This window comes from Drosophila mauritiana, chromosome 3R, assembly GCF_004382145.1.
Source record: "Drosophila mauritiana strain mau12 chromosome 3R, ASM438214v1, whole genome shotgun sequence".
Taxonomy (NCBI): domain Eukaryota; kingdom Metazoa; phylum Arthropoda; class Insecta; order Diptera; family Drosophilidae; genus Drosophila; species Drosophila mauritiana.
Genome location: NC_046670.1, coordinates 23594322 through 23618159, shown reverse-complemented (window position 1 = coordinate 23618159; position 23838 = coordinate 23594322). Strand labels below are relative to the sequence as shown.

General features: G+C 45.3%; 2 protein-coding genes across 2 annotated transcripts; both read left to right on the top strand.

Moving 5' to 3' along the window:
- Positions 1 to 619: 619 nt before the first annotated feature.
- On the top strand, positions 620 to 16876 carry LOC117144861 (neuroendocrine convertase 2). Its single transcript, XM_033310265.1, has 12 exons — positions 620 to 1220; positions 10843 to 10950; positions 11753 to 12023; positions 12114 to 12151; positions 12603 to 12679; positions 13021 to 13109; positions 13637 to 13812; positions 13884 to 14197; positions 14375 to 14608; positions 14677 to 14841; positions 14930 to 15047; positions 15102 to 16876. Exons 1-12 carry the CDS (start codon positions 1008 to 1010, stop codon positions 15261 to 15263), a joined length of 1965 nt encoding a protein of 654 aa, XP_033166156.1. The 5' UTR covers positions 620 to 1007; the 3' UTR covers positions 15264 to 16876.
- Positions 16877 to 20988: 4112 nt separating this feature from the next.
- On the top strand, positions 20989 to 21882 carry LOC117146002. The gene is made up of 2 exons (XM_033311921.1): positions 20989 to 21003; positions 21163 to 21882. The coding sequence occupies exons 1-2, from the start codon at positions 20989 to 20991 to the stop codon at positions 21880 to 21882; spliced, it is 735 nt and encodes a 244-aa protein (XP_033167812.1).
- The last annotated feature ends 1956 nt before the right edge of the window (positions 21883 to 23838 follow it).

Sequence of the window (23838 nt, the reverse complement as noted above, 5' to 3'; positions counted from 1 at the left end):
TCCGAACCGCAGTAGCAAGTGACTCCATCCAGTCGAATCGTGCCGAAAGTCAGCGAAAGTCAAGTATGCTGCCATATGTTTACGGAGCGCAGCATAAACCAATGACAAAACACTAGCTACAACTTAGCACGGAATGGTGGGTGGCTAATGGCAGCGGGCGGCCAAGCTGGTGACGTCTGCGGGCAGCCAAAGCCGCTGCAGAAGCCAAGCCAGCCGAGATGGAAAGCCTGAGTCGGTGGTAAAAGCCAGAGCAAAAGCTTAGCTAACGCAGCTGAGCGGCAGCAGGCGAGCAGAGGCGTAGTTGGATGGATTATGGGGGTTCAGCTTATCTGTATGATATGCATAATACTTACTTTACCATGATAGCGTACTTCTAGTTTTGTAGATGCTTGCAGTAGTAATCCCATGGAAAAGTCCTGTGCACGCCACTGGCGAAGCTGGTAAGACAACGGTATCTCCGCTAGGGGTGCGTCGAGTGGGTGGCGGGTGGCTTATCGGCTGCTAGTCGGAGCTTTCGAGCGAGCTTCGGCGGCGGAGCTTTCCCCACCGCTTTGGCGCCTGGCGGACATTCATAATGGCGTCCGTCGGTACCGCTGGCGAACAGTACTCAGCGCTCAGCGCCCCAGTGAAGTTCGTGGCAGCGCACAAAGACCCCAGCCGAAGTACATAGAAACAGAATTTCAGGCGGAAGGAAAGCACAACAAGCTCCACAGAAGGGGCCACAAATACACAATAAAGAAAACAAATTGCAACCACAACAAGAGGATAATTTGCCAGCCGAGCAACTTGATCCTGGCTACCCAATTCGCGTCGCCAATTCGCAGTGTGTGCAGTGGAGCGCGTCCTTTATTTTCGTCAGCACTTCGGTATCCTGCCAACGGAAAAAAATCACCCAAAGGACGCCCCACGCACTCACTGTTTTTACGGGCTGCCAGAGTTGCCCCATCGCCGCCAGGAGCCAGAGGCCAGGAGGAACCCGCAGGACCAAGGCGTCCAATCTGAATTCCATGGCAGCAGCCACATGGAGCTGGCTGTTGGCCCCATTCCTGCTCCTCCACTGGGCCAGTGCAGGAGCGGGCGGAGGAGCAGGCGGCGCGGGAGCGGGTCTGAGCGGCCCCGCCGTCTTCACCAGCTCCTTCCTGGTACGCTTCCGGCGCGGAGTGGACAACGCGTTCGCCCATGATGTGGCCGACAAGTACGGCTTCGACAACCTAGGCCCGGTAAGTGGAATGTGCGAAAAATCAATTATTATATTGCCGACGGCCGGCTTGGTGGCCCGCTTCTTTTCAGGCTGACATGCTGCACTTGTCGGACGCGTGTCGGGCGTTAATTACGATTGCTCGAGGGGTCTGGGTGTCCTAGTGCTCGAGTGTGAGTGTGGGTGTGGGTGCCAGGAGCGTGCTCGGAATGCCAAAGGCAGCTTTTGGCCAGCTGGCGAGCGTAAAAGTTTTTGGGCTTGTGGCATTGGCCAACTTCCGTCGGCAGAGCGGAGTTTCCGTTGCATACCGCCTGGCGCAAATTTGCGCATTGCATGCTAAAGAGCCATTGCATTCGAGCCAAGGTCAAAGTTGCGAAAATAAACTTGCCCACACACTGGGGTAAATAACACCATAATAGGTCAGTAATTTGCACTCGAATCGCTTCTGTCTGCGGCACTTTGACCTGTCATTGCAACGAATTTCTGCCCAGATTATGTCGAGTTTTAAATGAAAGTGCAGAGTGATATTAATTCCCTACGGATCAATGTTGCATGTATAATCTTTTCCAAAGTATTGCCCTTTTATATTTGCTTATTATACAAACTATATATTTGCGAAATCATTTCCGTTGTAATTCCATGTGCAACATCAGTAAGGACTTTCACTTTCTGCAATCCTGACAGCCCTGCGATTCGCATCGAGAAACCCTCTTATGGGTTTGTCATCCGTCAAAGTAATGCATAACCATTGCCCAATTCTGTCAGCACTTGACAGCTATGACGCGGACTTGTTGCACACGCACGCGGATTAGGTCAATAACTCACTCGGGGATTTCAGGATTAATGCGAATTCAAGAGCTGGAACGGACGCAATTAATTAGGGGCATCAATAACAAGTAGAGAGCGGCGGATGGGCAAGGGGGACGGACTACATAAAGCTGGCGCTAAATCCAATTAACTCTCCTATTCCTTGGTAATCCGATATCCAGTCGCCACCTGAGGCCCCGGCTCGCTGTTCCTGGCGGATGGCGAGGTCCTTGTTATCCGATGGCTTTATTGCGACATCGATGCTATTTGCAATGGCGCAATCTCATCTGCCCCCATCGCAGCCAAAAGCTGATTGCATGCCGCAGTCGCCATGGACACTGCTCTCGCATTGCACAGGCATACATACGGGTCCTGGAAAAGGACTAATTGCGTCGGAATGTTTTCTTTGCAAGCGAAACACGAGCAAAAATCTGTGCAATTTCAACGACTAATTCCTCTCGATTTGCTTCATGCCCGTAGAGACAATCTTTTTCAGGGGAATTTCCACTCTAATTATGTAGCTTCGTAATTATTATTGATTTTTTACCCACTTAATTGCCGATATAATCCCATCAGAGCTGAACGATTTTCCTGCTCGACGTTTTAAAAATAGCCCCCGATTTAATTACAAATCGCAGCCTGTTGGCATTTCCCCTCCGGACTTCGAACTCGTTTTTAGATAATTGTCCAAAAATCCCATGCTCTGCGTGGGTGTGGTCCTCGTAATAAAAGTGCGGCACATGTATCAAAAAACAAAAAAAAAGGAGGAAAACAACGAAAAATAAAACTCGAATGAAATCTGTTGCTCCTACGTCAAACGCTATCGCCGGGTACAAATCAAAATGTATCCCAAACCAAAGTGAGTGCTTACCCAGGGCAAACTCACTTTTGCTCTCATACCAATCGATATTGCGTATACGCCGCATCTTATCTGCGGGACTCTGACAATGAGTGTGTTTAGATTTTATTGCCTTTGATGTTACGACCTTATCGGCCGTAAAACGTTAGATTCAGTCAGCTATTGCCGTGCAAATCTAAATAAATCTCGATCCCGCGTTGAATGTAATTGCTGCCCTGAAACTTGAATGGGGCTCACTGTGTGGCAAAAAAGAAAGCGAAAGTCAATTTCTTGCTCAAGTAAATACATATGCTTCCTCACTGCCCAAGCAGGATTACTGCCCACGCTGTTGCCGGATTTTAATACCAGCAGCTATCTCTGCAGTTTCGTGCCCAGTGGTTGGTTGGCCTAGAATAATTTCCAAACTTCTTGGCTAATGCCAGAAAGCGACTCGTCTTGGCGATTATTAAAAGTTTACCAACGACCGGGCCGAAAGCCTTTGAGCATGCATGGTGTGCCTGCTGCCTGCCTGGTTTGTGTGTACCAACTATAAAAGCCAACAACTCACCTGTCATTGAGCCATCCCACCCTAGACCGCCAGCACCATCCTTTTGAGCCGCTTGTCTTCGTTGTCGGGCTGTGGGCCAAATCCTTGCACAAAGCGTTAAGTCAGGACTCCAGTTGACGTGGCCAACGGCAACAGGCGTTAGTTGTTTGCTGGTGTTGCTGTTTGAAAAGCCCTTCTAAGTCCCAAGAACATCACCAACAATGGCGATTGCAACAGCAAAAGCAGATTATTACACGAACGTTTATGGGCATAGGAAAAAATATCCGCAAAGTTGTTGAGATTTTTCCGAATCAAAAGATAGTACTTTATGAGGCGGAAAGCCATTTAGGAGGGTTATTAAATGTTCGCTCTAGCTTAAGTCGCCAGGCAATAATAAATAAAAAAATGCATCCTAAAATGTGGTATAAACCGTATACGCTTTAAAATTCTTACTGAGTCCCTAATATGCGGAGTAAGTAGCTTCCTTTCAGATGTCCTTACTCCGTAGCTCCTGTCTCACACATTGCAAGTATTTGCTCTCCTTAAGCTTGTCCTAGATAATCAGGAGTTCCTGAAATGTCAACGCTCATCTAGTATGCATAGTTTCATACTGCTAAGCCATAGTTTTCTCATAAATTATGCAAGAGTGTTGTGACCTTATTAAGATGCCAACGAGTACCAGTGTATTTGGACCGCATATTTTCAACTTAACAAGTTTCCCTTTGCCACAAAAAACCAAACCGTATTTTGTTGCTTTTTAGCGGGCAGCGTGGATCTGCAAAGACAAATGTTGAAATGACTTTGCGGTCTGACATTGGCACATTCGTCTCCGTTTGCTTATCGCTGGCTGTTTTTCTTTCATTTATTATGCCAAATGAAAAACGAGTTTACAAATTCGGCGGTCGCTCGCCCAGATGGCTAGATGGTTGCAAATTAAAGGCACGGACATTTGTAACCCAAGGCCAGCAGCATATGTTGGCAAATACAAGGCAAACAAAGAAGGCGTACTCCGATTCCAGTGAAATACACTGGACAAACAGAGACGCAGTTGGTGGAGTTCAAGATGCCGGGCCGAGGCTCGGAAAAGGTTCGTTCTATCGCCCCAAAAACCACAGGCACACACGCCACCCACTTGCACACACACACTCCACAAGCCACCACGGCGCACACGATGCCTTATCACGTATACGCAGTGTTGCGGCCCGAGTCCAGGCGCATTATTTATTTATTTTTAGCCCTGGAAAGCAGCTCGATGGCTTGCCGGACAAAGGCTGGCTATTGTAGGGACCAGATGACAACAATTTCTCACAGATGGAAGATTTACGACTATTAATGCAGCAATTGGCTCCGAATAGTTTTGCCGTTTGGTTTTCCCATGTTGCCACCGGCATTTATGGTTGAAGAACTAAAAATAATTTTGAAAGCAACACCCATTGCCTCAAATTGAAACAGGATAAATGCACTTTAAGCCATTTCAAATTTATGCTGCTGTTTATGACGCACACTTGCAGTGGATTATGTGCAGGACTGCAAGAAAGTGGTTTTGGCTTGCAGCAACTGAATGTGATGCCTCGAAATAAATAATGCAAGGGGGTAATTTATATCCTTTTCAAGGGATTTATGTAAGCCAAATCTGCGAGCAACTGGCTTCAAAGACCAAGCGGAATAAATAATGTACATGGAAAGTAATGCATATATCTCAGTGATGTACAGAAGATAACTCAAGGTCCTTTGTCAGATTTACTTTCAATTTTGCTCGCACTAATAGGTTGACACTGGCTCAATAATATTACCAAAGTTACCTTAACTTTTCACTTTTCCCCTGCGAAAATGTGTCGACGGAAGCCCAACATCTGGCAAATATTTGCCAGCTTTTCGTTTGCGTTTTGGGAATATTGTGTTACGCAACTCACTGCCTGCCCCTGGACATATCGTTTGACAAATGAGTTTTAAACTATAAATATCATATCAAGAGAATGGTAGGGATTTCACAGGGCTCTAATGCTAATTAGTAAGTTTTCGGGTTTCGCTTAAACGAGGTCACACAAAAAGTCTAACCGAACTTTAACTAGTTTAGTCCGGTGCCTGCTTAACTTTTTCTCGATGTTTTTCGCAAGGATATTCAGCATGTTCGATGGAGGCGAAAGTAGGGAGGCACTAAATATAGACATGCTGTAAACAAGCTGCCTGGCTCAGCGTGGATCAGCTCCCATAATGGAACCAATGGACCGTGCTCCTGGGCCCGCACAGTTGTCTCAGTTGGACAGGTGTCGCTAATGCACACACCACTGCTGCTCCTACGCCCCTCCTGATCCTGCTCCCTTTGAGCATCCTTGGCTGTCGGTCTGCCACTGTGGCTAAACAATTTAATAAATCAACACTCGAGCCAAAGTTTTGTCAAATATTTTGGCCTCAACAAAAGGAAAATGCTTCGAGAGCCACAAAAAGTGGAAACCGAGGCAAGGACAAAGACCAAACGTGCCGCTTGCTCTTTGTAAATAATTAAAAAACTTTTCAGCGCCTCACACCCGAAATGTCTGCAGTTGATAAACGAGTGTGTGAATAACACACAATACATAATTACATTTTCTTCTTTTTTTTAAACGTTCTGGCTTTTGCGTGTGCACGCCTCCAAATGTCAAAGGTCAGTGAGTAAAAGTTTTGTTTGCCATGCGGCAAATTTCATTCCGATAAAATTAGATGAAAATCTTGAAATTTAATTAGCCAACTGCCAGCTGGCGTAGCAGCACCAACTGCCCACTCCGCAAAGTGTCGAGCTGGCTCTGTGTGCTTTGAGAAATCGCTCATACGCAGTGTCTGCCCAGCGATGGCATGTCAATGTCAACAGAGCGCTCCACATAATTATGCTGTGTGCTGGCGGCCAAGCTGCCTTTGCCCTGCTCCCAATAGAAAAGCGTCTTAAGGGCTTACTACCATATTCCATCGCTTTCAATTACGCTGGCCTTACAATTTGACCCAGTTTAAGCTGCGAGTCAAAACGCAATTTCCTGTGTGCAGTCGCCGCTGTTTAAATTCATCTATTATATATGGCGCTGGCTGAAGTTTAATTCAATTTGTGCAAGTTTAACCATTGATCCAGCCAGCAAATCAAATGCCACAATCACGGGCACATGCCATGAGCCTCAATCAAAGCTTATTAGTCGAGTTGGGCGCAGCTGTTTGTCTTTGCCGTTTCCTTTGTCGCCGCATCCTGCTGAATAATTCACGAGTCCTGGGCCAGGATACTCATTTGCATTCCTCCAATTCGCCACCTGCCATCGAGGTCTTCTAATTTTAAGGCTGCGCAAATTTGCATGCCATTTATTGACGACTGGATTTGTGTGGATCGCCAAGCTGTCAATCCAAACACGCTTATTTGCATTGTTTTGGCGCAGCAAAGACAGACAAGTTTTTTGCGTATTTTTCAATTGAATAAAAGTGCCACTCTTGACAGACGGGAGAAGAGCACTTGATGAGGCTTTTCTCTATACCAGCAAGATAAAATGCTATCATTTGGGACACCGTTTTCAGCAGTCTGCACAAGTGATTTTCGCTTGTAGCGATAATTTATGCAAACACCATAGTGCAGTGACACGTTTCCCCATTATTGATTGAGTGATTGATTAATTGCGAGAATGGCAGGAAGGCCGGCGATTTTTCCCAATTAGCGCAGTTGCACTGCGAACACATTTATCACATTGTAACCCGACTGCTATCTATATTATGTGTATGCCAGTAGTTATTGACGGCTAATGCCACTAGAAAAATTGGCCAGCTTCTGATAAACTGACTGCGACTGTCCTTGATAAACGCCTGCTTCTGACGTTGGTTGGTTAACTAAACCGTTGGCCATTTTGGCCAACTGAGTGTACAAATTGATGAATGGTTATTCCTCGGCGCGTTCAATATTGGGAAACAAATAAAATGCGACGATTGCGTAATGGCTTTTATCGGAGATGAATCGCTTACGCTATTCACATAATCTGTTGCCTACTTTTCTGCTGATCTGGAAGTCAGTGAATGCGGCATTGGAAATGTTTTCAAATTTCCCGGAGGAAGGTCTTAAATATACCTTCCAATATTTTTAGATTGAGTATGCTAATGCATGCAAATAACAAATTTATGGCGTAGGATGTAAGAATAATGCGTATTTGGTCCAAAAGGAAGCTGAACTTGCCGTGTAAGGCACACATTTTTCGGGCATTGAAATCTAAATATTTTATCAGCTCTTGCGAAGGAATTTAAAAGCAGTTCAGTGTGCTCAACTTGTTGAATGCCCACCATTGTGTACTGTCGGCAGCTGACCGACCAAGAAATCGATTAAGGTAAACAAAGAGAGCTATATTAACAAGTTAAAGTCCTTTAAGCCCCAGGGCAAACACAAACGCCCATTCCCTACGCCCATTGTTGTATGCTATTTTTGCAGGCACTGTGAAATATCTGCTGCACATAAATACATGGCTGTGTTTCATATATACGGGGGAGGCTGTCATGTACAGCACAACTGATGATATTTCAGCTTTTTCAGCGAGTTTTTCATTTACCTTACATGGATTCGCACGGGGCGAGTGAAAATCCATAAATTTCTGATGCTGACGGGCCAAGAGAGATGACGTGTCATGGCGCGGGCGAGTTGTGGCCACGATCCGGCGACAAAGCCGCCCACATCGAAATGCCCTGGCCGTGATGTAACTACACAGCTGTTGTCCTGTCGAGCAACAAGTGTCGAAGTGGCGAAGATGCCAACGGCTTCTCGTTAATAAATTTGCTATTTAAATGCGGCAGCCAACTAATTATAGACACCATTTTGGCTGGCTGAGGAGTGAGCAATGTGTCTCAAGCACACAGACGCACACACATGTGAGAGCTTTTGGCCAACTTTGGCCGTGTGGGTGGTGTGAAGCTTGAATAACTCACACACTTGGACATATGCGAGCACATACGCGCACACTGAGCGAAAAGGGGGTGGCGAACAGCTGCCACTTGCCACGGAGCTGTCCTTACTTTATTTTAGCCCCGTTATCACCCCGTGTGACACATTATATTTATAATGGCGAGCCGTGCACACAGACACAATGGCAGCTATATTGCTACATTAGACGTCCTGCTTTGTTGCCCTTAATATTTGTGTTCAGCTCCACCCACATAAATCCGAGTGACTGAAGGTTTTGTTTTTACTTTGACTTTCACTTGGCGGTGGGGCTGCGGGGGATGCGAGCGATATATACGATACCATATGCTGTGCTTATGAAGAAAAATCCGCAAATTATGCGGGACATCTAAAAATATGCCAGCAATTTAGCGGCATGTGGTCGACCGGCGGCCAGATTAGTTAATTCCCATTGTTTATTTGTGTGCCGTGTGCGTGCAAGAGCGCCCACTGTGCGTATACGCTATCTTTATCTATCTACATTTTTTGTAAGCTGGCAACATACTTAGGAAGTCCATTAAACTGGCTAGTATAGGCCAAACAAGCCAGCTGGGCCAGCTGTTGCAGTACCCATTGAGTAATTTACACACAAATTAACAGGGCATAAAAATAGACAAACTCAAACTGTCTGTGGAGAACCGTGATTGACAGCAGTCAACGGATTGATGGCCCTCTAGTTACGCGCCTTGCCGTTGTTTTCCCGCTTACTTATGCGCGGCACTTGGCGCCTAAGTAAACCACTGGTGTTTGGATCCACCCCGCCAATATTTCCCGGTTCGGGTGGAGCCATTTATTGAGTGGTACTGGTCCTGGTGGGGGATGGCTGACGTGGCTGGCTACGAGTTTATCAATTTATGACTCAAAGTCTGCGAACGAAAGCCGATTTGCTGTCGCGTAATTTCGGAAATGCTTGTGATAGATGTCAGGGTTTCAAGTTCACGTTTGGGCTTCATAAATCAAGAACAATGTACTCCAAATATAAAGATCTAAAGAAAATCACAAATATTCAACTATTTTCTCATTTAATATATTTTAGTACCTCATTGTTGGTAGTAATTAATTACATCCATTGATTTTCCGCCTTGGACTTGTGTGCCAACAAAGAGGGTTTCCTATTTCGTTTGTTAATTTTACTTGAAATTCATTAAACGCTACCAACATTTACTCAGAATTACGCATTTTTCGCTGATCAAAGAAATTTCGACTATTCCTGCAACCCTTTCCACTCACCTTCATTCTTTTGCGGCCAAAGTGTTGAGGCAGAATTGAAAGTTTGCAGACAGCGGTCAGAAAAGCCATAGATTCCAAAAAGAGGCAAAAAGTGAAAGCATTCTTCTGCCTCAGTTTGCCTACCCAAATGTCCTTATTCATATTTAATGCTGCTGCGAAGCAGGCGAGAATCCTTAAAACGGCCGCGTGGGCGGGTTTTGCATAAGCTCACGTTGATGAAACTCCGATGGTTATCGAAAACCTTTGTTTCGTCAGTTGCTGGCTCGGTTAAGGCAATTACAATTACCCACGTGTGCTTACCGCTCCTGCCGGGAAGCCTTTCAAGTCGACATCCTTATAATTTGCGGCTGGCTGGGTTAATGAGGCGGGTTTTTAAAAATAGATGGCAAATTGATGGGCATTGTCATCGCCGCTCCCCACTAATGCCGTTTTATTGAGGCGCATTTGTGCGAATTATGAATTGATAGCAAAGGCACTCAACGCCCAACGCACAGCAGCTAATTAATCACGATGTAAGCCTGAATTATGCAGGACGCCAGTCGCCCGGCCATCCATCCGTTCAAAAGGGCAAAGTTATATAACGCCCAGCAGCTGGCCAAACGCCATTCGAGTCTCCAATGGCTCAGGGATGAGCAACATGTTGCAGGCGGATCAAAATCATACACTAAGGGAAAAAGTATGGTAGAACCAGAGTCTTGGCCAAGCTAAATTCCTTCTGCTTCTTTCCCACTGTAAATGGTATTTAAAAGTCTTAAGGAAAATAAGAACTCTATCTTATACAAAGCGGAAGCATTTATTATTATTAGAAATCTGTAATCTTGATAAAGGACCATTTTGCCAGCGTGTAGGCCGAAAATAGTGGTCCATTTCCCAAGGGCGGCCTGCCATTGGCCAAATGAAAGTGGGTTTGGCCCGAAGGCCCGGCACGTATCGTGTGGAAACTGGAGATCCCTTTCACTAAAATTGCAGTGGGGAAAAACGGAAAATTACTGGGCCAAACTGCTGGCTACTGGCACTCAATTTACCAAAGCCAATTAATGATGATGATGTTGGAGTTGCTGCTGCTGCAGCAGATGATGATTATGACTGGCAATTTAGAGCACAATTATGGGCAGCACACCACCACCCCACATCAGAATGTGTGAGGAATGGCTGGGGCCAAACTCAATTAGAGCGCAATTACGGGTCACGCTTCTAGGCACAAAACAAGCAGAGAATTAATGTGTTTTCCTCAATTAAAATGCCACGCACCCTAATAAAATGTTGCCTTGCACTCCTTGGACTCCTTACAGCTGGTCGGCGCCGATGGACACGAGTATCATTTCAAGCACCGGACCCTTCCACATGCCCGCTCCAGGCGGAGTCTGACGCACACACGGGCCCTCAAGAGCCATCCGGCGGTGAGTAAAAAAGTGGCAAGTGGGGAAAATGCGGAAAATTCGCATCAAGGTCGAATGGGAAACTGGCACACTTGCTGTTGGTTCGAGCGAAAATAAGGTAGGAACGTGCTCAATGCAATGGCTTGGAATACAAACACAGAAATAAATTTTAATGGGGCAGTTTGCAATATTTACACATTGATTCTACATTAGTATGTACCACAAAGCCCGAACTATTCTGCAAAAATAATGTTTATGTTTTCTTGCTACTAACTTAGGGACTTTTTATTCATTATCCTAGTATTCCACTCCTTTTTTGCTGCATGTTTATTATGTATGTGTCATAAAACAAGCGGGAAAGCAGGAATCACACAATTGTGTGCTCCGTGTAAGTGGGTCAGCTGGTAACAATGTGCCCGCTTTTCCGCACAAATGTCAAAGGCCAGAGTTCATTCCAAGCTCCCGAAATAGTTTGCACCGGACATTGTTTGCCGTTCTGCATAACGGACATCGATTGCATTGCGTTCGGGTGGTCCATTTGGCCACCGGAGTGGAACGTGCCAATAGGCCATAGTCGATAATCAGGGTTCAGAATGCACACAAGGCACTCATTGGGAGGCGGGGGATGGTAGGACAATATGGAAATTGGCATGCAAACAAGGTCGTATCGTTTCTGTTCACAGCTGTTTGCACAGCTTTGGATTGGAACGCACACGCATAACAATGACCCGCATGGGCGGGACTTGCACATGGCCCATCAGCGTAACCCATTTTTGTGGTTACCACGCCGACCTTAACGCTAATGGCCTCTCCCATTCCGCAGGTGCATACGGCCGTGCAACAGCCGGGATTCAAGCGGGTTAAACGTGGCCTGCGGCCGGCGGTGCCCGCAATTCACGGCATGAAGTTCGACCTGAAAGTGGGCGAGGGCAATCGGATTGACGAGGAGCCCACTGACCCCTACTTCCCCATGCAGTGGTACCTCAAGAACACGGGTCAGAATGGCGGCAAAGTCAGGCTGGATCTGAATGTGCAGGCCGCCTGGGCCCAGGGAATCACCGGGAAGAATGTTACGACGGCCATCATGGATGATGGTGAGTATTTTCGGAAATGAATGAATGAATAAAAATTCAATCTACTGGTTTATTATCTTTTCACTTTATTGTGGTGTTTTCTCTGCCCAGGCGTGGACTACATGCATCCGGATCTGAAATTCAATTATGTGAGTACAACCCACACGCATATGAATGCCTGGAAACCCTTTCAATTTACGCTGTCCCTCGAATGGCACTAGCGAGCTTTTAATTAAATTTTGGCTTACTGCACATATCGGTTGCCAGTGAGGAATTATTCAAGGCCAAATAGCCCACAGTTGCTTTGGCTCTAGATGTGCGATTTAATTTAGCAACGGACCGTTGAAACCCCTAATGTGCGTAATAATAAAAGTTGGCAGGAAATTGAAGCTAAAAGCTTAAAACTTTTCCTGACACTAAAACTTTCCACAGTCGTTATTGCCAAAGTGCTTATCTGCCATGCAAATGCAAAGAGGTCTGCTTCCAAATATAAATGTTACGGAGTAAATTGAATAATTTTTCCAAAAGCTACAACAAAATCTACTTAACGCAGACATGTGTTGGCTCGTATTTTATCTGGTTTCATCTGCTCATTTTCAGAACGCCGAGGCCAGTTATGACTTCAGCAGTAACGATCCCTTTCCGTATCCCCGATACACCGACGACTGGTTCAACAGGTAAGTGACTGCCAAAGGGGGAAAAGCTATCGATTTTGGGGAAAATGTCCTTGATAGCCAACAGGAATGTTTAGGATAATTTGTTTGTGTCATACGATTTGAATGGAATGCCCAAGTGGATGGGTTAAGCTGCCATTGTCATCGTTCTCGCAAAGACAAACTTTGATTAATTAAAAGGCAGTTGCGGAATTTAATGTTCTTCTCAGTTGAGTCTGAAGTTCACTTGATAGTTTGTCAGCTTAAACGCTCTGCTTAATGGATAGAGAGTACTTTTTATTAAGCTGCTTACCAGCAGGATGCTCTGAATCCCAACTCATCCCTGTCCGCTGTTCATTTTTCAGCCATGGAACTCGTTGTGCCGGCGAAGTGGCTGCTGCCAGAGATAATGGAATTTGCGGCGTTGGCGTTGCTTATGACAGCAAAATCGCAGGTAAGTGGCTTTGGCAGTATCCGCTGAATAAATATACATATGCGTGTACAGCGACGCCTTCGAGGTCCTGACCTCCAAAGTTTTTGGCTGATAAATCGCATTACGCATACGCGGCGTAATCCGCGAAAAGACGGGGTGAATCAATTGTCAGCTACTGCCGTGTACATATGTATGTGCTATCTAAAGTGTAAAGTTCATGGAGCGCGTTCCATCATTTTAAATTGAGCTTCGGAAAAATGTGATTTTTAGATGAAATTGTAGATATTTTTTTTCTTGGGAATGGGCAGGCAACAAGTGCGGTCGCAAATCCAGCCGCGTTATCTGTCATTTTTATCGCTCGCCGGGGAGAAATCATGTGAAAAATCGGGAAAATTTCGAACAACCACAGGCGGAGCTGGGAAATGCACTGCAATTTTTACGATTGCCATAAAGCGACAAGTGAAAGTGATGGTTGGCGGGGATCGTATAAATATTGATTTATAATTTCCGCCATTAGATTTAATGCATACTTATCGCTTGCTCCACAGGCATTCGCATGCTGGATCAGCCGTACATGACGGACCTAATCGAGGCCAACTCCATGGGCCACGAGCCGCACAAAATCCACATATACAGCGCCTCCTGGGGTCCCACCGATGATGGCAAGACCGTGGACGGTCCCCGGAATGCCACCATGCGAGCGATAGTCCAGGGCGTCAATGAGGTACGTTTGAGCTGGGGGACCACGAGGTCCAGTTCTTGGAATTTATGGCTAATCTTTCACACCACCCGCAGGGTCGAAATGGCCTGGGCAACATCTATGTTTGGGCATCCGGCGACGGCGGCGAGGAGGATGACTGCAACTGCGACGGCTACGCCGCCTCCATGTGGACCATTTCCATTAACAGCGCCATTAATGACGGCCAGAACGCCCACTACGACGAGAGCTGCAGCTCCACGCTGGCGTCCACATTCAGCAACGGAGCCAAGGACCCCAACACGGGCGTTGCCACCACGGACCTCTATGGCAAGTGCACGACCACCCACTCGGGCACCAGTGCGGCGGCGCCCGAAGCAGCGGGCGTCTTTGCCCTGGCCTTGGAGGCCAAGTGAGTAATCCTCGCCTTTTCCCCCTCTGATTGATACACTCGAAAATATTGGTGCACAGAAAATCCTAAGTTTACTTTTTCGGTACCAAGCAACGGAGTACCATTTCTTCGAGTGTATTTCTTTTGTCACTTTATGAATTTATGCTAATCCCACTTAAACCCACACTTCTTTGGCAGTCCGCAGCTGACTTGGCGGGACATACAGCATCTGACGGTGCTGACATCGAAGCGCAACTCGCTGTTCGATGCCAAGAACCGATTCCACTGGACAATGAACGGCGTGGGCCTGGAGTTCAACCACCTATTCGGGTTCGGAGTGCTGGACGCCGGCGCCATGGTCACACTATCCAAGCAGTGGCATGCAGTACCACCGCGCTATCATTGCGAGGCGGGCGAGCTTACCCAGCCACAGTGAGTTTATTGCGGGCTACTTCTTGGCTTAAGCCAGCTTATCCTTTTTTGCTATTCAACTAACGCAGAGCCATTGTTATGGGTCGTTCGCTCTTCTGGGAGATCAAAACCGATGCTTGCAAGGGCACCGACACGGAGGTCAACTATTTGGAACACGTGCAGGCGGTGATCTCGGCAAATGCCTCACGGCGCGGGGATCTTGAGCTCTTCCTTACATCGCCAATGGGCACCAAGTAAGTAAATTTATATAACTTTGGAAAATTCCTAACTATATTCTGGTTTTCTAAATACATTAATGATATTAATAATATTACTTCATAGATCCATGATCCTGTCGAGGCGCGCCAACGATGATGACCACCGCGATGGCTTCACCAAATGGCCCTTCATGACCACTCACTCGTGGGGCGAGTATCCGCAGGGGACCTGGAAACTGGAGGTAGTATATAAATTACCTATGTAGTCCGGCTTATCTAAACGAGTTCCCTTACAGGCTCGTTTCAATTCGCCCCAAACCCGACACGGCAATCTGCTGGAATGGTCCTTGGTCCTGCATGGCACCAAGGAGGCGCCATACCGCACCCTGCACCCCTCGTCGCCGCACTCCAAGCTGGCCATTGTGAAGAAGGCGCACGAGGACAAGAAGATGAAGTAGGGCGGGTCGCGCAGAGGGTCAGAGGTCAGGTCCAGATAAACATCCGCGTAGCGACGTCCATTAGGCAGCTTGGCGTTTTATCAACGAGTTTAGTGTGAGGTTCAATAAAAGTGCTGGCTGTGTTTTATTTTGGAATAGGATTGATTGAGATTAAACATTTGATTTTGATTGTGTTTGTCCTTTGTGTAACTTCTAATATTTGCCATTTGTGTTGGATCTGTAGAACTAAAAGTTCATTTAAGCGAGGGATGTCCATTATCATTTCCGTTTGTGTAATTAGTTTTCTGATTTGGTGAGCTAAGCGCCAAGGGTGCCACAAAATCACTTCATTCGCCGTTTAAACTATTTCTGGAAATTGCAAAAGCGCACATTTGCCACAGTAGAACAGATTTATCAAAATTTTGCACTCAACACCATAATCCGTTGAGTGTCCTAGCGAACTCTGTAGTCGATATCGAAGGCAACCACAAGATAAGAACATAGAAAACAGGTATAGCAGGTATATTTGAATGCGTAGCAAGACTAGGAAGCGGGGAATAGAGATATATAATAAAACTAGAACAAAGAAAACAGGATAAACCCTATGTAAATGTGTAATATCTATATGTATGCATACCCTATCTTTAACTGCGTCCTATGCTGTAGACTTATAACTCTTTCTAGTATAAAATACAAACTATGATAAACAAAGTATTTACACGTATTTTAAAGCTTTGTCCTTTGTTTTCCATCCTATATATATACACGAATATACCTACATACATGCATATACATATGTACTTAAAGGATACTTAGCAAAAACATAAAATGTTAATCCCATTACTGCGGAACAAGTTTGTCGCTTAACTTTGGTTGCAAGCCGAAATCTGCTTTAATTTGGATACATCTCGTACGTGTAAAATGCATTTACATACATAGTTTTCCTTTCAGTTTCTTTCGGGGGCCAAAAAACCACAACATAGTAACATTAATTGTGTGAAACCAGATTCACGATTGTGTCGTAAAACGGAGCGTGTGTTATGAAAATACATAAACAAATGTTAAAGTACAAGTGCATAAACCTTAACGGTGAGCAGAGAGATACAGATACGGATTGTTTTACCTAGTCTAATAACTGAGATACAGCGCATTGTTAAAGTTTACCTATAATGTGCGAGAGGAATAAAATATATATATATATACACAGAACCATATATGAAGTACATACGTGTGTAATTATTAATCAAAAACCACATGAAGAGGTGACGGCGGAAACTGTGGAATAACCATTATATACATACACCGAATATTTAACTATATATATGCATAAATGTATGATACGTATATATATACGTATATATAAACCACAAAATAAACGCAAGGAGTATCTTATGTGGCCGTTAAGTTGATTTTTGATGTTGTAGATACAAGAAGTAGCACCAATAGATGCACCATACCACTCAAAATTATAAAAAGATGTGAGAATGCTAATGCAAAACCGATATTTGATTGCAAATTTAATTATTTCCTATAGCACACAATTTGCTTTTGTCTCTTGGTGCGGTTTTGTCATTTCCATGTAATTGAACAGAAAGAGAATTTAATTTTGTAAATAAAAGTTAAGAAAAAACGGAGTCACGGTGTTTAGATTGGGAAATGGGTAAAATTTGGGTTCTTTATCTTAAATTTAAACTTCTATAACACCACAACCTGAATCCATAAAAAAAGTTTTTCCTTGAAATTATATTCCATTCAGGATTGAATTTCTCATATTGTGTATGTGGTTTTTTTTCAATGTACTGGAGTTAGCTTTTAAAGCTCATTTATGTTTTTCTACACAAAATGTTGGTGTACAGGAAACTCTCCAAAAAGTTTCCAGCTAGCTTTTAATGGCTTTCACTAGAGACCACCGAAAAGCTTTCCGACGAAGGATATACTTTTGAACTTTTGTGCCATTGGACCCTGCTGGGGAATTAAATGACCACACTTTATATACGTACTTTCCTTAATATTATGAACATCAATTAATTATGGAACACTATTTTCGCCATGTCCCGGACACGCTTTCAAAATATAATTAATGAAAGCCAATTAATATGCCAGAATGAGCATGTGATAGCTGCAGGATTTGGGGTAAAGGGATTACTCTACGGAAAAGATATTGAATATGACGCAATATTTGGGAAATATTTCGGTGCCGTTTCCTTTTGTATCTATTTAATTGCGGGTGATTTATAGTTTTCTCACATAGCATATATTCTAAAAATGGCCTGGCCAAATTTGCACTCTTGTGTGAAAAAGGGCAACAGTTTTAATTGTTGACTCAACTAATTGCGCGATATCCGCCCAGAAGTCCCCTCCTTGGCGGGCGTGTCTGTCAGCTTTTTTTTGTTGCTCCGTTTGTTTGTAGCCGGAAATATTTATTAACTAGAAATTGCATAGCACAAAGGCAACAAGCAGGCCGCAGGAAGGAAAGAAATGGGCAAACATGTGACGCACCCCCAGAAGCAAATACGCATACACACACAGTACAGCTCAGCGAGTGACTCCATGGCGTATACGCAACGCAACGTGTCGGCTACGTGTTGTTTTTAGGCCTTCATAAATCATCTGGCTGTGGGCATATGATAAATTGTCATACTAATTGTTTTCAGCGTCCAAGACAGGCCGCGTAGAAACGTGGCCACAAGGCAAGGCGAGTCCAAGTAGTACTTTTAGCTTCTTCTTATCTTTCTTTTTTTTAATATTTTAGGCCATTTACTTGCCCTGTCAAATATCGCCTATCATTTGGCATTTCAATATTGCACTTCCCTAAATGGTGCCACTAGAAATCCCCTTCATTTGAACTTGGACCCACTGGAACCATCAATCATAATTAACCGGCGATATCATGTGCCCATCGATGGTGTCACAACGACCAAGAGCGATAGTGATAAAAAATGTAACTGGGAAGCTATTTGGTTACATGCCCGGTCAATATGCAAAATGTTACGTTTTTACATGGTAACAAGTTTTTGATTTATGACACATTAATAGTGACAGCCTGCCCGCTTTTGGGTCAATTGGGCGTTATCGTTGGAGTCGCCTCTTCCCAGCGAAACAGCTTCCAAGAGAGCAACAGGTTTTGGCATCGCTGTTTCTATTTCGGTTTCTGCTGCTCTTGGCCACTTTCTTTCGAATTGGGGGGTCTTTACGGGGTCTTTGCTCCGGAGAGACCGAGACCCAAGTTGGACATGTCTGCGGGACAAAGTGTTTGACACTTTAATGAACTGCCCGGGGTCGCGTGTGTGAGCAGTTCATTAATATTAATGCCCTAGGCGCTCTGTTTTGGTTTCTTTCTTGCGCCTTGCGAAAGTCGTAGAGCAATTCGCTCTGGGCCAGACACAAATGTCAATTGCCGGCCATTAGCTAATATTTGGTAATTGCTCTTTAATTGAGCACCCTGTCTTCGATAGTTCTGTAATGCATACAGGCCCTAATTGTGCGTAATAAGGGTCTGCTGACCTTTGCCCACTTAGATAGGGAGCGATTTGTTGCTTTTAATGCTGTCATGATTTGTGTTTTTGGCGCCCCACATAATGGCCATGATTATCTGACGGTAATTGTTGTTGCCGCCTCTGGGGACTGGGTGCCTTGGAGGTGGGTGATTGAGTGGGCCTACCACCCCACTGCCGTTGCTGTTGATGTCATGATTTATGGCTCAGGTTCCGTGGCACACGTGGCCTACAAAATTTTAATTAACAAAAGCATCAGCTCTGCTCCCCCTCCCACTTTCCCCCCCTCAGACTGGCCAATCACTGCGATTGGTCCTATAAATAAATCTTATCATCCTACGACTTTTGACGTTGCCAAATTGTTACTGTCATTGTTTGGTCTTAGTTCTGTTTGTCTTCTGTGCAAAGATAAACAGTAAACAAGGGGCCCATCACCAGAACAACGAACGGCGGAAACAACAGGAATCCCGGCAACCTAGGCGAACTGATACCTTCTATGGTTCTCTGGCCCCGGGACAGTTTATTTACTTGCGAACACGCTGCCTTTTGCGGGTGTCATTGTCAATAGGCTGATAGGTTTTACTGCTCCTTGGAAAACTTGGCCCGTAAGCACCTTTTGCAAGCCCCCTCCGCCTCCTGCTTGGCAACAAATTAAATGAATTCGTCGGTGCCAATGGGCAAAATGATTAAATTAGAAGAGCGTTTTGCTCGAGTCCCCCTCGAGGCCGTTTTCAGGATTTCATTTGGCCTTTAACAAATTATGCATATTTATAAATGTAAATGCCGGCCACTGGCCATTTGGAGGCGAAGCCGAGTTGCTCATATTTGGATGAGACTGGGGATGATGAGCAGCCGTCGGCAGCTGTAGTCATCCCTGATGTATGACTCCTCATTATGCGCATAAATGGATATTGTTGGGGCCTGGCCGAGAAGCCTGTTGCTCCTGGCCATTGCTCCACGGCCTGGCTGCCTGATGGAATGTTCTGGTGATTTAGGCCTATAAATCTCAGTCGCACAATGGCGTGCACTGAGAGGAAAACGCCTAATATAATATATAACATTATAAAACGATGAAAAACCACTTTACTTCTCATTATATACTACCATGTTATCAAAGTAACAGAAACAACTGGGCACATTTTGTCATGCAAGCATTGTTAATACTCATCAAATTTGTTGCCGTGTGCATCTTAACTGGTTTATGGTGAATTCAATTGGTAGCTCGTTCGTTCTTCAGACCGCCTTATCAATTAGAGCACATCGTCAGCATCTGCACACACCGAAATACACCCACCCACCCACAGATAAACACTCTCGAGATTTATGTGAAACAATCAGAACAATTAACTGGCCCAGAATGTGCTACGTCGAAGGAAGTAAGCCGTTTCGCATGTGAATCTGAGTGTGTGCGCTTGTGTCTATTTATTGTTAAATATTGTTTATGCAATGTCTGCGTCATTTATGCCTAATTGAAGGCATTTGTTGTTGGCCAGAAACCAGGAAACCCAATGCTCGGATAAACAGCAGCAATGTGTGAAGATTAAGGACGGATATTTCTTGGCCGGCTGGGGGAATATTCCAATATTGGTTAAGTCTACTGAAACACTGCTTGACTGCGCCACAAAAACCACAATTGCCGTCGATACTCAAGCGATGACTGACGATATTGATGGACTCGACTCTACGATGTGGTTGAAAGCGAGCTTCGAACCGGGTTCATAACCTGCCGCAAAAGATGCAAATCGCAATCGACCGGCTAATTAATTAATTATGCATATTTTGCATAGTTTTTGCGGCAGTAAGCGGCTTTGATGTTTGTCCGCCCAAACACGAGTAGTTCCGCAGATTTATGTAAGACAAGCAACGCCCTAAGGTTGCATGGTCTGGTGGAAAAAAAAAACAAACTGGTTCCGAGCGGTATCCCCATTTCCCGTAACCCGTAACTTGAGCCGGGGTTTTGTATCAACGCTTAAAAGCTCATTTATCTCTGATTAACTGTTGCCAATGTGCGAAGTTCGATGGTTGCAGCAACCGAAGATGAAACGGAAACCGATGCGATCCCGATCCCGATAGCCAAGTCAAATCAAAAAACGCTGGCACATTGCAGGCCCATCATTTGTCATATTTCCAATTTCCCATTTCGCGAGCTTGTATAAATATCATCGGAATGCAAACAACAAACGTCAGTTAGCAAACTAAAAGAGTGGTAAACAGATCCTCCGCACTAGACTTCAAATATATATCTGCTCAAGATGCGTGGATTTCTGGTGAGAAATGAAAATCAAAGAAAAATCAAATACAAGATTATAAGTGCAATATAAGCTAAAGTGTACTAAATCAACTAAGTTTTAAACTTTATCAATTAAGAGTGTTTATCCATATATCATGTAACTACTTTCTAAACAAGATAATTTTCTAAATTTCAGTTACTTTTCCTCATTGCTTCCGTTTCGGCTGCAAAATTGGGCTACAATTACCAAGCTGCTGCTGGCGACCGTCGTTTTGCGGGACTCATCGATGCGGAGGCCACAGGATTCAGCTCCACATCCGCGCAGCAGCAGCAGCAACAGGTGCAACACGAGCTTGTGCAGCAGAACACACAACAACAGATTCCAGCTGCTGCGGATGAGTTCAGCAAGGAGTTCTACACCTACGCTGCGCCGGAGGAGGAGTTTGCGGATCGGGAGGCCACCGAGCACATCGCCAGCATGCTGAAACGCAATCTCCGCGTGCTGTTCATCAAGTCGCCGGAACACCAGGGTCTCACCAACGCAGCCCTCCAGTTGGCCAAACAGGCCAGCGAGCAGCGGACGGCCATCTATGTGCTCAGCAAGCAGGCGGATGTGAGTCAGTTGGCCCAGCGGCTGGCCAATGAGAATCAGGCCCAGAGCCCCAAGCCGGAGGTGCACTTCGTCAAGTACCGCACCCCGGAGGACGCGGTGCGTGCCCAGCAGCTCATTCAGCAGCAGTTCGACTCCTTGGGCGGCAGCTCACGCAGCTCGGACGAGGGTGTCGCCCCCGTTTTGGACTTTAGCTCAGCACCAGCGGCCATTAGCGTCCAGGAGCAGAATGAGGCCCAAAATCAGGTCCAGGCAGTAACACCACTCACAAAGTATTTGCCAGCGGCTTTGCTGCGCAACAAGTAGTTGGATATCTATATTATTGATTATACTTATTTAAGAGCTAGTTTTATACATCTAGAAATACAAAGAACAACAAACTTTTAAATATTACTAAGGACAGCCATTCAGAACGAGAGGAGGGTTCAGTATGTGGAAACATATTAACAGCTTAACGAACTGAACACTTGTGATCCCCTAAAGTTTGCCCTTTTCGCACTGCTAAATTGAAAGAGAAGGAAAGTAAACGGAAATGTCATTGACAGACTTCTAACCACGAGCAGTGACAGCTTTAACATGAAACCTTAAAGGCGATTATCGTGCAAATACAATATGCAGCAAGGGGCAGGAACCAGCTGTTTCCCCCCAGCCACTTCCTGGCCACTCAAGAGCACCCTCCTACCGCCACCCGCCCGCCGAGCATTATGGCTGGAGGCCAGAGGGATCCTGTCATGTGCCTTACTTTTCCTTGCCCTGCTTTCCTTTGCGAGGACGACAACGAGTCTCTGATTCCTATCTCGCATGTTTCTGTCATATTTCATATTTTAAGTGCCCCCGGGCAGATGGCAACCAGAGCCCACACTCATGAATAATTTAATAATATAATAATAATTTCGAGTATTGAAAACAATTTACAGTTTCCCATGCCCATGGGCACCGGGGTCAAGGATTGATAAAATATAAAATATGTGCCGTCGTTACGGCTAATTAGGGCGCCATCTAGCGGCGGGTGGCAGGTGGTATAGGTAAAAGTACAGAGGGAGCTAGACTTGAATTTTAAATGCCCTCTGCCTGCTCTATTTATAGCCCAGAAATTTCCTGTTCTGCAGGTTTCCTTTCCAGCTCGCACACTCCCTTGGGGAAACAGATCTCCTTACATAGCCTCGGGTTTCCTTCTCCGTTTATTTAGACGGATTCAATAACAATTGCCGTGGGTCTGGGGCATTAGCTATGTATGCGGTGGCGTAATTTCCAAGGAACGCTATATAAAAGCTCACAAAAATAGGAGCGGAGTGGTCGTAGAAATAAAATGTTCGGGATATAAAATGAAGTGCCGACAAAATGTCTGCCATTTGGCGGGGTACATTGGGCCAACGACTATATTGTCTATATCGGATTAAAGCGTAATTCTTATTCAATTAATACAAATGACTGCTGCCGGTTGGTCAGCTCAACGGTTATAACTTGCAGCCAAAATGAACGGGATGGGAGAGTGGAGATGGGAATTTCCGTTTCAGCTTGCTTTCGCAATTTAATTAAACAAACAGTTGGCGCTGCGGTTTAGGGCAGCAGCAATATTGGCCATCGCCATGGGGAAAAGTAATTTGCAGGGACAACACCAACTACAATCGAATGCTGCAAAAATTGCCAAGTGCCGACGTGTTGCCGACAGCTCTCTAATCCTTTGTGAAAAATTGTTATCGTTTTGGGGGCGGAGCTCTAAATTTAATTGTCCTGCAAGGGGTACGGGTGGTCCGAAGGGTCTCACTTAGCGCCTGGCATATCCGTGTTGCATATCGATTATTTTTAATTGCTCTTTGACATATCCCCTCAGTGCGACCCTGGGGACATCTAAGCGTGTAATTAGTTCGGCATGTGGGTGGGGTTTTAAAGCACCCCAAGGATGAAAAATCCATTCGAAGAGCAGCATTTAAGCCGCATTAAAGCCAACAAAGGACAACAGGCAGCCGGCCGTGCGTGCCAAGCAGTTGGCGTGTCCTGTCAGTCGCTGCTTATGTCGTTAATGTGCCGAAAGCCTTGCCAGTGAAAGCGCAAAAAGTGCGAAATGGAAACCGAATCGAAATGAAAGGCAATGGCGAAAACGAAAGGAGAGGAAATGAAACGAAACGAAACCAGATATCGCCAGGTCGCCACATCATTCATTTTGGCCAGCGGAAAAGTAATGAAAAACTGCCATAAAACTTGAAGTGCCCGTAAAGCGGCAATAAGCTCAAATAGTGCTGCCAACTTTCAGGCCGCGTG